Source organism: Populus alba, chromosome 19, assembly GCF_005239225.2.
Source record: "Populus alba chromosome 19, ASM523922v2, whole genome shotgun sequence".
Classification (NCBI taxonomy): Eukaryota; Viridiplantae; Streptophyta; class Magnoliopsida; order Malpighiales; family Salicaceae; genus Populus; species Populus alba.
In genome coordinates, this window is record NC_133302.1 from 12,097,048 (window position 1) to 12,113,984 (window position 16,937).

The 16,937-nt window shown below is 33.3% G+C and overlaps 1 protein-coding gene across 7 annotated transcripts; it reads right to left on the reverse strand.

Annotated features, from left to right (window-relative positions):
• Positions 1 to 278: 278 nt before the first annotated feature.
• Positions 279 to 16,764, reverse strand: LOC118032813 (structural maintenance of chromosomes protein 3-like). 7 transcript variants are annotated; one of them, XM_073406860.1, is made up of 16 exons: positions 16,054 to 16,764; positions 15,043 to 15,281; positions 12,350 to 12,476; positions 12,199 to 12,261; positions 11,652 to 11,736; positions 11,098 to 11,158; positions 9,813 to 9,981; positions 8,145 to 9,044; positions 7,024 to 7,616; positions 6,417 to 6,554; positions 5,415 to 5,627; positions 5,247 to 5,294; positions 5,068 to 5,103; positions 2,571 to 2,660; positions 2,371 to 2,429; positions 279 to 547 (listed from the first exon to the last, which is right to left on the reverse strand). In XM_073406860.1, exons 2-5 carry the CDS (start codon positions 15,108 to 15,110, stop codon positions 11,707 to 11,709), a joined length of 288 nt encoding a protein of 95 aa, XP_073262961.1. In that variant the 5' UTR covers positions 15,111 to 15,281; positions 16,054 to 16,764; the 3' UTR covers positions 279 to 547; positions 2,371 to 2,429; positions 2,571 to 2,660; positions 5,068 to 5,103; positions 5,247 to 5,294; positions 5,415 to 5,627; positions 6,417 to 6,554; positions 7,024 to 7,616; positions 8,145 to 9,044; positions 9,813 to 9,981; positions 11,098 to 11,158; positions 11,652 to 11,706. The 7 variants fall into 7 exon arrangements, with proteins under 7 accessions (XP_073262961.1, XP_073262956.1, XP_073262962.1 ...); XM_073406855.1 differs by having other exon boundaries at positions 12,183 to 12,261; XM_073406861.1 differs by lacking the exon at positions 9,813 to 9,981.
• Positions 16,765 to 16,937: the final 173 nt, after the last annotated feature.

Genomic DNA, 16,937 nt, shown 5'->3' on the forward strand with positions numbered 1-16,937 from the left:
ACTCGTCTTCAACCTCTGGCGCACGTGGACTGCGCGTGGTCAACAGGGCAGAATCTTCAGGCGGCGCGTGTGGGCTACCTCGGTCTCCGATGAGGCTGATTTTTACGGTAGTGAGTTCGTATGGATGAGCTCTACACTGTGGAATGATCAAAACTTGTTTTTGACAACTTTGAAAATTTAGATATACCCCAAAACACTTCTGTTTTCTGAAGAACGGAGCTCTGATACCAATTATTGGTGGGAGAAACCACTGGTGGTGGCTTTGAAATACTCAGAGGGGATAAAACACAAAGTTTTATTACAAAAACACAAGCTTACAAATAATCAACAAAAGCTTAACACAATACACGCCCTCTCTCTCTCTCTTTCTCTTTCTAGTGTTTCTCTCAATTCTGTCCACAATGTAACATAAGCTGAGCACTCTATTTATACACGAATTCAAAACAAGAAAATTCAACCTTCAAGTGTGAAGGCGGCTGGCGGCTGGTCGGCGGCTGGCGGCTGGTTGCCTTCCTTGACCTTCTGGATTGAGTTTAATATTCAACACCTACATGTTCCAATAAAAGAGAGCATGTCACTTCTGAAAAGATGAATGCTTAAGTGGAAGCATGACCTATCTCAGTAAGTACCAAGTATATATGAGGGCAAGACCAAAACATCATCTTCTAGGATTTCAACAAAGATATCGGCCGGCAAATCAAGCAGGATAAATATATTTAAAACATTAATTACAAGACATAATAGTTTAACAATCATTAAAAGCCAAGAACAAAAAAATGAAGCTCAGACTAGTCATTTAATCACATAAAGAAACAATAAAGCAAATTCACAATTCAAAGTTCTTGTGTTGTGACTTCAGCCAATAAATTTATCCATCTTATCAGAAATGCCTGGAAGAACGACCAGTCAAAAAAATCTTTTATAGTAAAATATTAAAATCAAGTTTCTAGAAACAACTCAAAGCTCACTTTAGAGTTCTTGTGTTATGACTTCAACCAATGAGTTACCATCATTTAGTTCTTGCCCCTTCAATTCAGCTTCACCATATAACATTTCAAACTTTGCAAAGGATATTACGGCTTCCGACTTTTGTTTTTGTCATTTCATATTTGTTGTGAAATTAGTCTCTAACTCTGTTTTTTCATTTGTCTATGTGATGGAAATTGCAAATTCATGAGATTTATTACCTCAATGTGATCTGTTCTACATAATTATATTCATAAACTTCAACTTTGAGCATCGATAGTCATAAAAAACCCTCGTCATATCGACTTTCTTCCTTACTTAATCACCTGATCATTAGTAACTTGTTAAGGCATCATAAACATGTATAAGGATCATCATGTAAAATAACATATAAGATTTTTATCCTAACCATCCACAGTTATGGAGTCCAAACCATCAGTTTGTGGACACATCCAAATATGAGCAGATCATAGTTTAGGTGAAAACTTAGGAGAATAAAAAGAATATGCAACGATATAAGCATGCAGACCATTGCAGGAGTCATATCAACTTCATTAACAATTTAGCTCATGCAAATTTTCAAAAAGTACACACATTTATAGACAAGCCTAGGGCATAAACAATGTTCCACTAGTATTCAAGAACATGTCAGCCAAATAATTTAAGTTACTTAAAAATATCACATCAAGGAAAAAGTGTTTTACTTTGCAAATCATATAAATTTCCTAGTAGCATTGTGGTTGGGGGTGCACACCAGAAATGTATATGCAAGTACTTTACAACGTACTTTTATTGTTTGTACCAATCAAACACAATTATCAAATTAAAACTTTTTCTCACATCTATCCTTCCTTGGATTTCAAAAGCAGTCACTATAAAGCTTCTCACACCAAAAAATTTAAACCCAAATTTGGACACCAAGCTAATGAAAACATCAACAATCAATTAATAAAACACGTAGAGAAATAACTTTTTGGAACAAGCACAAGTAATTACTCAATTTTCACTTATGTGTAGACCAACATACAAATTATTAACAACAAAACTTGAACCACTATTTTTGTTGGATCAATACTATTTTGGTTAGACCAAGCACGATAGGGAATAATCTGTGCTAATCCTAGGGATAAATTGGGAGAAAACTTCAACTTTTTTTAATAAAAGGACCACATTAGAACAATGTGGATGGATAATTTACACGAGGAGACTTGCATATAAATTAAGAACAACAAAACTCGAATCAATGTTACTACTAGATCAATACTATTTCAATTAGAACAAGCATGGTGGAGGACTATCTTATGCAAATACTAGGGTAAAATTTGGAGAAAACTTCAACTTTTTTAATAAAGGTACCACATCAGAACCATATGGATAAGTTACACTCGGATACTTTATCCTTACCTGTTCAATGGAATAAAAGTGGCTTGTCCCCATTTTAAAGCATTAAGGTGCCTAATTATCTGAGTACATCATTCAAACAATAAAGTAACTATGGCAGAAGGTTAAGAGACTGCTAGTGATTATGCCATATCATCTAGCAGATTGAGAACACAACTCTATGAGAGAATATTTAACATAATAGAATAGATTAGATAAATTACCCGTGTGATGTCATGAGTTGTTATAGGAATGATGCAAGAAGTCAAGCGAGGATTACTTGAACTAATTCGAGAAGCCAAGTAGACAAAAACCTAGTAAAAATGGAAAAAGAAAAATCAACATTATTTAGGTCAAAATGTGCAACCATATGGAGAAGCTTTCTATTAAAATGTCTTAACAATTAAAAAGGACAAATCACAGAATATTCAGATCAATAATCATGATTGCTATCCGAGTACATTAGTGACTAAAAGTGATGTGACAAAATGAGCTATGAGGAATAGAAGCAAAAGAGCTGAATGAGGTTACTAAAGGTAAACAGTGCTGGAACAGTACGAATGGTAGGTGTACTCACCAACCGATCCCAAACTCATCATTTAGTCTTAACTAGTCAAATGCACTCAGGTCATATATTCTCTCAAGATAAAAATCAAATAAATCAATGGTTGCATGTAGAAAATGACTAAATGACAATGTAAATGAAACAACACAATTGTGCAGAAATCATCCATCACAAAGGCATTTCCTATAGAAATTAATTCATTTGATAAAGTATCTCTATGAGAACCCATTCAATCCACCATGCATAATTAAGTAGAAAAACAGTCATTACATGAACATAATGGAAACCAGTTTTGTTAAAAATAAAGGCAATCACCAAATCAATCATATTCTCAACTAATTTCTCCAGTAGGTGTAGTCAAGTTGTCATAGCAACAATTTTATCCTGATCGAATAATGCTCATAATCCTTACCAGCATTCATTACAGAAACACTAATAAGGGTATCACACAATTACAACATGAAGAGACATCAAAATTTAAAAACAAACTATCATTGCCAGCAAAACACGTAACAACCTTATTGGCAGCCTAGGAAAGCACAAAAAATATCTGGAAAAAAATTATGGGTGGCAGCATGTGTTAACACAAAACTTGGGGGTATAAAGGGCAAATATGTGAATGATGTGCATCACTATTGATAAAAATAATGCTCATAATCCTTACCAGCAGCCATTAAAGAAATGTTAATATGAGCATTGCACAATCATAGTATTAAGAGACATCAAAAGTTTAAAAACAAATTATCATTGCCAGCAAAACACATAACAGCCTTATTGGCAGCCTAGGAAAGCATGAAAAAGATCTGGGAAAAAATTATGGGCGATAGCATGTGTTAACACAAAACTTGGGCATTAAGGGCGAATATGTGAATGATGTACACCATCATTGATAAAAATAATGCTCATAATCCTTACCAGCACCCATTAAAGAAATGTTAATACGAGCATCGCACAGTCACAGTATAAAGAGACATCAACATTTTAAAAACAAACTATCATTGCCAGCAAAACATGTAACAGCCTTATTGGCAGCCTAGGAAAGCACGAAAAAAATCTAGGAAAATATAACGAGCAGGAGCATGTGTTAACACGAAACATGGGCATGAAGGGCAAACATGCGTACGCTGTGTAACACTATTGATAAAAACAACTATGCCAACATTCTAAAAAGATTAAAAAATAAATAAAATTGAAATGTTGATTAAAATCACGCAAATCAAAACAAAAGACTGCAACGCAAGCTTACCAAAGGATTGAAGGAAAACAAAAAAGAAAAATCACCAACAACGAGTGAAGAAAAGAAGAAACCTAGAAATCTACAAGAAGCTTCCTTAAATCAACAAGGAAAGTAGAAGTGTTGATATCCCCAGGACCAAGGAAATATGTCAAATTGCAAAAAATCACCCAACAACAAATTAAGGAAAGAAAAAACCAAGAAATCCACAGGTAGATTCCTTGAATCTACAAGAAAGTAGAAGTATTGATATCCACAAGAGTAAGGAAACATGCAAAATTGCAAAAAATCAAATTTCACTCGACAAGCATCTAGCATTAAGACTTCAAAAAATAGGTGTCTATATAGGTCCCCCAAATCCTACACTAGGCCAAACTAAAGCAGCAAATAAAATACCCAAATAATTCTTAAATAATTATTTTCTCTAGACCATGTTTTATTATTATCTGCCATCTCAGCTATATGAATTAGTTTAATGTGGGGAATTTTAAGCTGAAATCATAGATTAGATAGTAACATGTAGAAACTTTTAGTTGAGGAGATACCTTATTCTAAGCTACACCCCTATAGTATTCAATAAGTGTTTTGACATTATCCTTTTCACACCTAAATATACTAAAGAGTAACCTCTCAAAATTTGCATACCTATAAAGAAAAGAAAAGGCGAGAAACACAAGTTACCTGCAATCCAAGGAATGGAAACAAAATGAAGAAATTGAACAAATAATATGCTAGAGAGGTTAATCATTTCTTTAGATATAGCTCCTGTTAAGTCCAATTTACTAAAACTACCAAAACAATTCAAAAAATAAAAAGAAAAAAGAAAAAAGAAAAACCCTAACATTGTGTTTTGATCATGGAATTATCTGAAGAGGGCTTAGTCCTTTCCTAATTAACTGATAAGCATGAGATAAGAAAGTACCCCGTATAGGAAGATTCTGACAACACCAGCATACATCTGCATTGATGTTAAAGTATTAGAATAGACTGATCTAAACTCTTGCCTAAGCCAAATTTAAAGAAAAAAGACGTTGTAAATCATCATTTTCCTTTTGTAGCCTTTGTTCACAAGTAGCTTTGTTGGAAAATGGGTTGCCCGACCTTGTTTTTTGATACAGGATGCTCAGCTGCTTTTCACGCTCCATTATACTACAAGTTGCAAAAATTGTTTATGAAAGAGAGATACTGTACAAAGAAAAAGTCCTTCAACCATATAAAAGTGCTATTTTGGCATAGACAGAACCATCAAGATAAGGAAAGAATATACACTCTAGGGACTCTTGCAGGTCTTTCACATCAAGCTCAAGCTCTGTCTACTTTTTTATCGCTTCCTGTTTCTCATTTCTCTATTTTCAATGCGTGAACTTCTTTTGTAAGATCTTTAAGCACCTTCTCCAAGTCCTTGGATTCCTCATGGGCATTCAACACCTCATCATGCATCTTAGCTAATTTTTCAGAAACCTTGCTTCGAGCCTCCTTCACCTGAAAGGAGACAAATAAATATATAAGGGCACTACACTGCCTTGAGAGAGAAAAATGAAACAATGCAATTTAGATCCTGGATAGTCTTGAAATTGAATGTCAAGATAATCTAACACTACTTGAACACGACATGATATAACTATGGCAAAGAATTTCCATTTTGTAAAATTATTTTTAAGGAAGAAAAGCATATGTCATTCCAATGATAAATAGTCTTGAGAAATCTTTAAGGAAAAGAAAAAACACAGCATAAAATAAATCACAAGCACAAGTCTTCCTTTAGTCGATGCTAAAACACACTGCCATTTCCAAGCAAGTCATGAGGGGCTGCAGTAAAAGTCTCCAACAATGAATAAGAATGAGAAATACTAGACCTAAATCTTTATGCATCAATCATTGTATGACAACTAGCCATTCACACTTCATGACATTCTACCCTCAAGATTATCAATTTATTGTTTAATTCCTGGATTGCAGTGCTAATTATAAAAACAATAGTTTCCAAAACTAGTCTAGAAACAAGAACCTGATAAAGAATAACATAACTGTCAAATATTTTATTTTTAATGTAAAAATTAAGCTTGCCTTTCAGTTTGTTATTTAAAACTCCAAAATTATCTTGTAATAAACACACACATAAAGGACAAGGAACAACAACCAGTGGAAGAAATAAGAGACTCACTACATCTATAATGACGAGTATGATCATGTTTATTTTCCTTTTTGTCACCACCATGCATGTCCTTCTATGCTCCAATAATTTATGTTGAGCTCATTGGAGTTCCTTACCATAAATAATATATTCTAGAGATTTTCGCTACTTGTCCAGCTGCTAATATTTTTTCAACTCCCTTTTCTCTTCATACCGGTCCTTCAACCTCTTATCCAAGTACTGAACTACTTGAATTATTTGTTTTTTATTGATCCCTGTTTAATAGAGAAAATAAAATTATACACACTGAAAAACCATCAACAAAAGAAAACTCAACTCAACTATCCCTTCCTTGCATGTTTCCGGAATAATTTTCAAACTTTCACGGCATCCTACACTCGAGACACCCAGAGTCTGTCAACAATGTCAATGATGCTATCTATTAAGTGTCACAAGAAATGCATGAAATTTAAAAATCAATAGGAAAAGAATATACATAATTTTTAGCAAAATTAAGCACTAATAAAAGGTTAAAGGAATCAAATTTTCTTTCATGGCATCTCTCTTCATACACTTGAGTGCCAATAATTTCTTTCAATAAATCAAGACACTCAAAGTCTTTCATCAATGTCAATGATGCTATCACTGTCACAAGAAACAAAAGAAATTTTAAAATCAATAGGAAAATGATATACATAATTCTTGGGAAAATTAAGCAATAACAAAAGATTCAAAGAATCAAACCTTTCCTTGCTGCTCTACATAGTATAGATTGGAGCAAGAGAACCCACCACTTTCTAATAAATTCATAACTTCAGTTTTCCTAAAAATTATTACTTTCAAGTATTGATCTTCCAGAAACAAAGAAAAAGACAATGAGAAATAGTGCATAAGAACATAGATGAACGTGATGTGCTTTCCATCCAAAAAATACTCATCCATTTTCAAACCAATTGTAGCGAGATGCAATTCCTCCTAATCAACCACTTGTGAAAACATATGCTTAACAAGTGAGAGGGCAAAACAAAATCATTAAATGAATGCACGCCATATGTAACAATTTCTCTTATAAGGAAAGGTAACATAGATCCAAGGGACATCGTATAAAGCAATTTGTAGTCATATTAAAATAAAATAGAAACAAAGAAGCACCAATCAATTTTTTCCTCTTACAAAATTCTCTCATGACTTGAACACATAACAATATATAAATTTAAATAACAAGCAAACCCAAAAAAGTGTAGCAAATATTTAGTATCACAAGCAAACCCAAATAAGCGACCCGCAAAGATTGATCAAGTTGAAGATTCCAAGAGGTAGCAATTGAAGACAACATCCTAATAAAAAATTAACCACCTTGGTTAATCTATATGATAAAAGACTTCACAAAGAACTACACGAAGAATGAGCACTTTTGAAAAAGAAAAGAGTAATCAGGTTCCTTTCATCTTTTTACGGTTGGGAGGGATGACAAAAAAAGAAGAAAAAAATTGTATGGCTGCAAATATAGAGAACTTCTCTATTTTCCCTCTAGTTCTTCCGCAAAGCATTACATGTATGCCAATTTTATGCATGGATGCAAGGATAGGGGCAGAGTCCTAGATTGTTATCCCAATCGATGGTGGCCATAGTTTTGACTTTTTGAACTTCTTAAATAAAATTAAGTCTCATCGAAGAATAAATAATTCAAAAGAAATTCTAGAGCATTGTTGTAGAAGATTTGTAATGATAACTATAAGCTCATATGTTAGAAGGAAAAATATAAACACAAAAATCAGGATCCTTCTCCTTTTGTAATAAGATCTGGACTATTATTTGTCCTCTACACATCAAAAAGAAAATAGAAGTAGGTTATGAAATATTACCAGGATGCAATTTTCGGAATTATCAAACACAGTCTCTACGAAAGCAGATAAAACTTGATGCCCTGCACCTACCTCTTAAATAACAACAATCATTAGAATACAAACTTAAAATGGTGACATCCATCCACACATCAAAAAGAAAAAGAAAGCAGGTTACGAAGTATTATAGAGACGCGATTATCAGAATTATCAAACACAATCTCTAGGAAAGCAGATAATACTTGATGCCTTGCACCTACCTGTTAAATAACAACAATCATCAGAATACAAACTTAAAAGGGTGACATTGAGAAAATACCTCAATCTCATTAATTGTGAACGAGATAGTGCATGATGAAATGTACATAGAGTAGTTGATGTATATCATTAACTACGTAGGTTTTGGAAGAGATCACTAAATAAAAAACAAATGGCTACTAAAGAAACATACTACAAGCTCATAACATAAGTCTTATATCAATTAACTCCAATAAAAGTTTAATGAAAAGGACACTAACAAAAAAAAAAATCAAGGACACGATCACTCGCAATGAAAAAAAAAAATCTTGTCAGATCCTTTAGCACCAACTACAGAAAGCACAAGATAGCCCATTTTAAATGGATCAGGCCAAAGTCAATTTCATATTGTAGCCATTTGTCACGGGCAGCTTTGCTTGAAAATTGGGTTGCCTTAACTTGCATTTGATAAAAGATGCTAAGATGCTTTTCATGCTTCTTTATACTACAAGTTGCCAAAAACTGTTTATGAAAGATAGATATTGTACATAGCAAACGCCCATCTACCACATACCAAAGTCATTTCATATTGCAACCATTTGTCACGGGCAACTTTCTGGAAAGTTGGGTTGCCTTAACTTGTTTTTGATAGAGGATGCTAAATGCTTTTCATGCTTCATTATACTGCAAGTTGCCAAAAAACCGTTTATGAAAGAAAGATACTACTGCACATAGCAAAAGCCCATCTACCACATAAAAGTGCCTTTTCCTAGTATAGACCATCAAGATAAAGAAAGAAAATACACTTCAAGGGTGGATACAAAAGAAAACAAGAAATTTGGAAAAGAAAAGAAACGAAAACGGAATTGGAAACTGAAACTGAAACTTTTTAATGAATAAATCTATCAGCATACAATTTTTACTGACTTGACATCATGACTGATCCAAGGCCTTATTTATATGTTAGAGTTAATGGAACTGCAGCTTACCCTAGATAGAATCTGAATGCAATCTAATCTTTGGTGATTCCGTGAGATCAATCTTTTTCCTATTCCAATTCCTCCCCCCCCCCCCATTGTAGATCTCATTCCCCTCTTCCTTCTATGTCCTCCACCTAAGCTAGTTCACTTTAAGTACTGGTCAAGACTAAAACCCATATACTAACACCAAGCAATCCGACAATTCCTTGTCCAGGTGCAGCAAACAAAAGCATGAACAAATTTTAAAATTCTCAGGCTTACATCTTTGTGATACCATTTTCCTTTGTAACTTGTTATTCGTACAAGGGAATAATATTGTCAAGGTACTTCAAAGAATCCTATATTTCTTGCTGTAGAATATCAAGTGTTTCATAGCATCATCTTGAAAGCATACTGCACTTTAAATAAAAGCATTTAGCTTCTTTATCCCCAAAAAATAATTAGCATTTTTCTCTTTGTTGGTGTTTGATACCTTGGCTTGGATATGTCTAGAAATTCTCTCTTACAAGTCTTTCACATCAAGCTCAAGCTCTGTCTGCTTTTTTATCGCTTTTGTTTGTCATCTCTTTGTTGAATTCTTGAACTTCTTTTGTAAGATCTTTGAGCACCTTCTCCAAGTCCTTGGAATCCTCATGGGCATCCTGTATTTCTCTCCAAACTTTAGAGTTATTGTGTTATGACTTCAGCCAATGAGTTAGCATCATTTAGTTCATGCCCCTTCAATTATGGACCGTGTAACATCTCAAACTTCACAAAGGATATTATGGCTTCCAACTTTTGTTTTTGTCATTTCAGAGTAGTTGTTAAATTAGTCTTTAGCTCTGTTTTCTCATTTTAGTCTATGTGATGGAAACTGCACATCCATGAGATTTCTTACCTCAATGTGATCTGTTCTACATAATTATGTTCATAAACTTCAACTTTCAGCATCGATAACCATAAAAGCCCCATCATAACAACTTTCTTCCTTACTTAATTACCTGATCATTAGTAACTTGTCAAGGCACCATGAACATGTACTAGGATCATCATAAAATATAAGATTTTTATCATACCATCCACAGTAATGCAATCCAAACCATCAATTTTTGGACACATCCAAATCTGGACAAATCACAGTTTAGGTAAAAACTTAGGAGAATAAGAAGAATATGCAGTTACATAAGCATACAGGCCATTGCACGAGTCATATCAACATCATTAACAATTTAGCTCATGCAAATTTTCAAAAAGTATTTATAGACAAGCCCTTGGGCATAAACAATGCTCCACCAGTATTCAAGAACATGTCAGTCAAATAATTTAAGTTACTTACAAATATCATATTAAGGAAAAAGTGTTTTACTTCTGACATCATATAATTTCCCAGTAGCATTGTGGTTGGGGGTGGACACCAGAATCGTATATGCAACTACTTTATAGCTTACTTTTATTATTGGTACCAATCAACCACAATTATCAAATTAAAACGTTTTCTCACAATTATCCATCCTTGAATTCCAAAAGCAATAACTACTACAGAGCTTCTCACACCAGAAACTTTCAACCTAAATTTGCACACCAAACTAATGAAAACATCACCAATCAATTAACAAAACATGCAGAGAAATAACCTTCTCGAACAAAATAGCACAAGTAATTACTTAGTTTTCACTTGTGTGTAGACCAACATACAAATTATTAACAAAAAAACTCGAACCAATGTTTTTGCTGGATAATTACTATTTCAATTAAAACAAGTACGGTGGAGAACTAACCTGCACTAATCCAGGGAAAAAATTGGGAGAAACTTCAACTTCTTTAATAAAGGGACAACATCTGAACCACGTGGATGAATAAGTTAAACGAGGAGACTTGTATATAAATTCAGAACAACAAAACTTGAATCAATGTTTCTATTGGATTAATACTATTTCAATTAGAACAAGCATGGTGGACTATCCTATGCAAATACTGGGGTAAAATTAGGAGAAAACTTCAACATTTTTAATAAAGGTACCACATATGAACCATGTGGATAAGTTACACACGGATACTTTATCCTTATCTGTTAAGCGGGATAAAAGTGGTTTGTCCTCTTTTCAAAGCATTAAGGTGCCTAATTATCTGAGTTGATATATTATTATCCCCAACCACCACATGAAATAAGTTGCTCTAAGGACATACTGATATGAAGTACATCATTCAAACGATAATGTGACCATGGCAGAAGGTCAAGAGATTGCTAGTGATACCATATCGTCTAGCAAATTGGGAACACAACTCTAAGAGAGAAAATATTTAACATAATAGAATAGACTAGGTAAATTACCTGCGAGATGGTTGTTATAGGAATGATGCAAGAAGTCAAGTGAGGGTTACTTGAACTAATCCAAGAAGCCGAGCAGAAAAAGAACCTAGTAAAAATGGGAAAAGAAAAATCAACAGTTTTTAAGTCAAAATGTGCAATCATATGGTGAAGCTTCTAATTAAGATGTCTTAACAGTTGAAAAGGCTAGAGCACAAAACATTTAGATCGATAATCATGGTTGATATCCGATTACAGTAGTGTGACTAAAAAGTGATGTAACAAAAAGAGCTATGAGGAATGGAAGCAAAAGAGTAGAATGGGATTAGTAAAGGTAAACGGTGCTGGCATGGTACAAATGACAGGTATTCTTGCAAAGCTACTCAAAAGTGTGGCAACTTGGTTTGATGTAGTTGTTCTACTTTAGGATAAAGGTGTTAGCACTTGAATGTTATGCAAATATAGGCGTCCTCCTAATGTACATAATGTTTTGTAATAAGCACACAAATAAAGGAAAGATACAACAACCAGTGGAAGAAACAAGAGACTTCATACATCTATAATGACTGACCAGTTGATTATATTTATTTTCCTCTTTGTCAGCTGCTAGCATGCCTCTCCTTGTATACTTCAACTAGTAATTTTGGGCAACATTCTATGAGTCATAAAAGCACTACATGAATAAACCTTTATGCATGTCCAAGCATCTAAAAGGTACTGACCTCCAATAATTTTTGTCCAGTATCATGGAGTTCTGTATCATAAATAGTATGTTCTAGACATTTTCGCTTCTTGTTAAGCTGCTGATATTTTCTCACCTCTTCTTTCTCTTCATCCCTTTTCTTCAACCTCTCATCAAAGTACAGAACAATTGTAATTATTTGCTTTATTTCATTCCTTAGTTACCACAGAAAATAAAATTATATACGCTGAAGACAACCTCAAAAGAAAACCCAACTCAACTATCCCTCAACCCCTAAGAACCACAACAACAACAACAACAAGTTGAAGAGCCACTCAGGACAAAATTAACATAGAAAGACTAAAACTAATCAAACGCAAAGGGGAGAAAAAAACATAAGCCAGAAATAATACAATAAGAACATAAACACAATCAAGGAGGAACTGAAAAATTAAAAAAATAATAAAGAAAATAGAAGAAGCAGGAACTAACAAAACGAGCAAGCTTGAACCAAGCACCAATAGAAAAAACATTCATTACACAACAAAGATAAATAAGGCAATATCAAAGTATAAAAAACAACAAAATTTGCAGTAAGCACAATCAAGAAAGCAATCATATTTGTTAACTCTAAGCAGTGAAAAAACCCAACAAGCAACAAAAAAAATCATAGTGCAATGCATAACAACTAAAAAAAGAGCAAAAATGATCTGCTTCAACTTAAACACCAAGCTAGAGGTAACAAAAACATGTCCAAACCAATTATGAAAGCTATTAAAAATTAAATGTACAAACACAAATACAAAAATCATCAAAGCCTGTCCCATTAATCATTGTCCCAAAAATCATTCGACAAAAATGGTTTTTTTTCGAAGCGCACCTTCAACCCAACAAAACAATTAAATCATTAGAAAACAAAAAACATAAAATCTGACAAACATCTTTGAAAAAAAATTTAACCAAACACCTCCCAAAACCTTAAATGAACACCTTACATGCAACTCATGAGAAAGACAGAACTAACAAAGAAAAGGCCCTATTAAGGTCCCAGACCAACAAGTAGAGCCTAAGCAGAATTCAATCGTCAAATAAGGATTTTGATTGTAATATTTTCTCCTAACAAGTGGTTTCTAATAAATTAAAATCGGTTCTAAGAAACAATTACAGTAGGTGTTATTTTAGTTGTTACAAGGTCAACAATACAATTTAGAAAGGTTGGAAACATTGATGAGAATCAGCAACAAAACAAACAAAAAATCAGGTAAGTGCTAATGCGTGATTCAGGGTCTAAATATTTCCAAACAAGTATTAACATGTCTAGCCAGTGATGGGAAATTTTGCTTGTTAGGGAGCACAAGTAATACATTTATTTAGCAAGAGCAATATGGCCACACAAATAGTGTCTTGAATTATGTTTCATACGTGTTCTTGTTCATCATCTTAGGAAAAAAAAATGAAAAGTTACATGAAAGTCATAATAAACATAATCATGAATGCTAAGGTTCTTACTATTTATGCTAACAAAAAAGCTTATGCAATAGGTGTCTCACAGTAAGTTAAAGCTTCCAGCCATTTTACCTAAGAAAAGCATCATAAGAAAAATTTCAAGGTCAGTCAAACTCCAAGTATTTAAAGGTAACAAAGTACCCAAAAAGACGTATTAGAAATATTTAACATGAATGTATGTTATGACTGATTTATTGTATTCTTGAGAGGAGTTGCATCTTACTGTGTGGATTAAATATTCTATGCATTTTCAACATTTGGAGAAACTGACAATAGCTTAATTATTCATATTCAGAATGTGGTTGATAGAGTAAGACTATGAGTACAACATAAATGTTTGGCAACAAAATAGAGCTATGTTGCACAACAAGATAATATATACATTTTCCCATCACTATTGGTCCGTACATAACCCCTTAAATTTGTAGCCATCCACAGTCTAGACAACATGAAATCAATTAATTAGAGATTATATCTTGACAGAATCATAACTTAAGATCATTGAATGACTCGAAACTTATCAAAAGGTGAGTTAACAACATGATTAATACTAAGAGTGACAAAAAGACATCTACACAAGCCCAAAGCAGCATTCGGGACCTCTTTAACCCAATGAATCTAATGCTTGAATGAAATGGGAGATTCAATGATTCAGCAATGTAAAACCATTTTTCCTTCCCGTATTTATCAGCAAGTACAAGGGTATAAATTTAGATTTACTTCTAATAAATCTACACAAGATCAACACGGCTTCTTGGACATCATCTGCCCAGCAAATCTATTGCTTGAATGAAATGGGATGTTCAGTGACTAAAAATTTAAAAACATTTTTATTTCTCATAGTTATCAATTAATATGAGGGTAGAAAATTCCATATACGTTCTCTTTATTTTATGTTTGTTTCTATTTCTAATCTAGCAATATATCATAAGAACATTTTAATTTTTCTATTTATCAATAGCATATTTTTAATACCAAGCAGAAAGAGCACTTAATTGAATCTTTGGGCTTAACCTTTTATCTCGAGAGCAACCATAGATCCCATAGCATTTTTAATCCTAGGAAAAGATAGCTTGTTTTAAATGTAAATTAACGGGGAAATTTTCCATGCTTGTAACAACATTGCTGAAATCATGGATACACCGTGTTATAAGACCATCATTAGAACTTAAAAGCTGATCTTTCCAACACCATCATCAAATAAGGTGCAGCTTTAAGATGACTAACCTGGATGTGATCTTTTGCCGCATAAAACATGAGTTCTTCAAGGTCTTTTCCATCATGATCGTGACCATTAGGGTACAGAAGAATCAGTTACCATTTAAGAGAGTTGTTGTAGCCATAAATATACAGGAATGAAAGATTGTAAAGTATTACACCTTTACAAACCAAAAGCACATTCAACCAATTAAGCACTTCCAGAAAAGATCCTTAAAAAATGACTTTAAAGGAAAAACAACGATCACCTAATAAATGGAAAAACAAGCAATTATTTCTAAGATAATCCAATCAAACATCAAAAGGATGAGGCAGGTTTGGTATATGATCGTGCCAAATGAGGCACCAAATCTGTAAGAGATTAACACAGATAAGTGCATCGTAGATTGTACTGGTGAGCAATAGAAAGATGACAGAATATAACTGATAAAACCAACCACGCCAACTATAGATCCACACCAGCACAACAAAGAAAATAAAAATATTCCTAAACATTAGGTTTCATAAACGACAACAAACCAACATGGAAGCACAAAAACAAATCTTTTCAGGATGGACAACCAAAACAGTAATGAAATATATATTATAAAACATCCTAATCAAAAATCAATGAAATTGGTTGATCTATGTGATCAAAATATTCACAAAGAACAACATGTAGACTGAGCACTTTCGAATAAGAAAAGAGTAATCAGGTTTCCTTTCATCTTTTGAGGGTCGGGAGGGATGAAGAAAATAGAGAAAAAAAATTGTACAAAGCACTTCTCAAAGAAAATTATGCCACAGTTTGACTTTTTAAACTACTTAAAGAAAATTATGCCTCACGGCAGAACAACTAATTCAAAAGAAATTATGGAGCATTGTGGGAGAAGATTTGTAACGATAAAGATAAAATTATATGTTAGATGAAGAAAAAATTAACATAAAAATCAGGATCCTTCTCCTTTCATAATAAGATCTAGACCATTATTTACACTTCATACCTCGGAAAAGAAAAGGAAGTAGGTTATGAAGTATTACTCGGATGCCTTTGTCACAGTTGTCAACACAATCTCAATGAAAGCAGATAAAACTTGATGTCCTGCACATCCCTGTTAAATAACAACAATTATTAGAATACAAACTTAAAAGGGTGACATTGAGAAAATACCTTAATCTCATAGATTGGAAATGAGAGTGTATGATGAAACATACATGAGTACTTGATGCCTGTCATAATTGCATAGGTTGTGGAAGAGATCACTTAATACAAAATGAATGGCTACTAAAGAAACGTATTGTAAGCCCATAACAAAATTTTGATATCAATTAACTCCAATAAAAGTTTATTGAAAAGGACACCAACAAAAACAAATCAAGGACATGATCACTCATAATGAAAAAAAAAATTCTTGTCAGGTCCGTTATCTCCAACTATAGAAGACACTTGTAAGAGAAAGCACAGGGTAGCTCATTTTAAATGGATTAAGCAAAAGTCAAATAAATTGATGAAACAACGAAAGCACAAAAGAAAATTAATAAATTAACCAAGATCCAATCAGTTCCTGAAAACAAGGAACAACAACAAAGAAATGCATCCCTCATCCCCGTCTTGATCTTCGCTCCCCCACTTTTAACTCCCATAAGGTGCACACAGTGTTAACATTTCTAGAATTTCATGATTTCAAAACGATTACACACAAACACGTGTATGATGACAAAGTGATGATATACATATTAAATGACCATACTTTTAATAAAATGACAGATTTATGGAACTACCATGCTTTCTCGGCATGAATCTCGGTACGCTAGATTACATGATGGACAATTTCTTACAGAAGATGCAGGAATTATAACATTTTATGGGAAGTAGTTTCTAATCCAGTTACATTTCTCTAGTAGTTTTCTGATGACTTTGTACA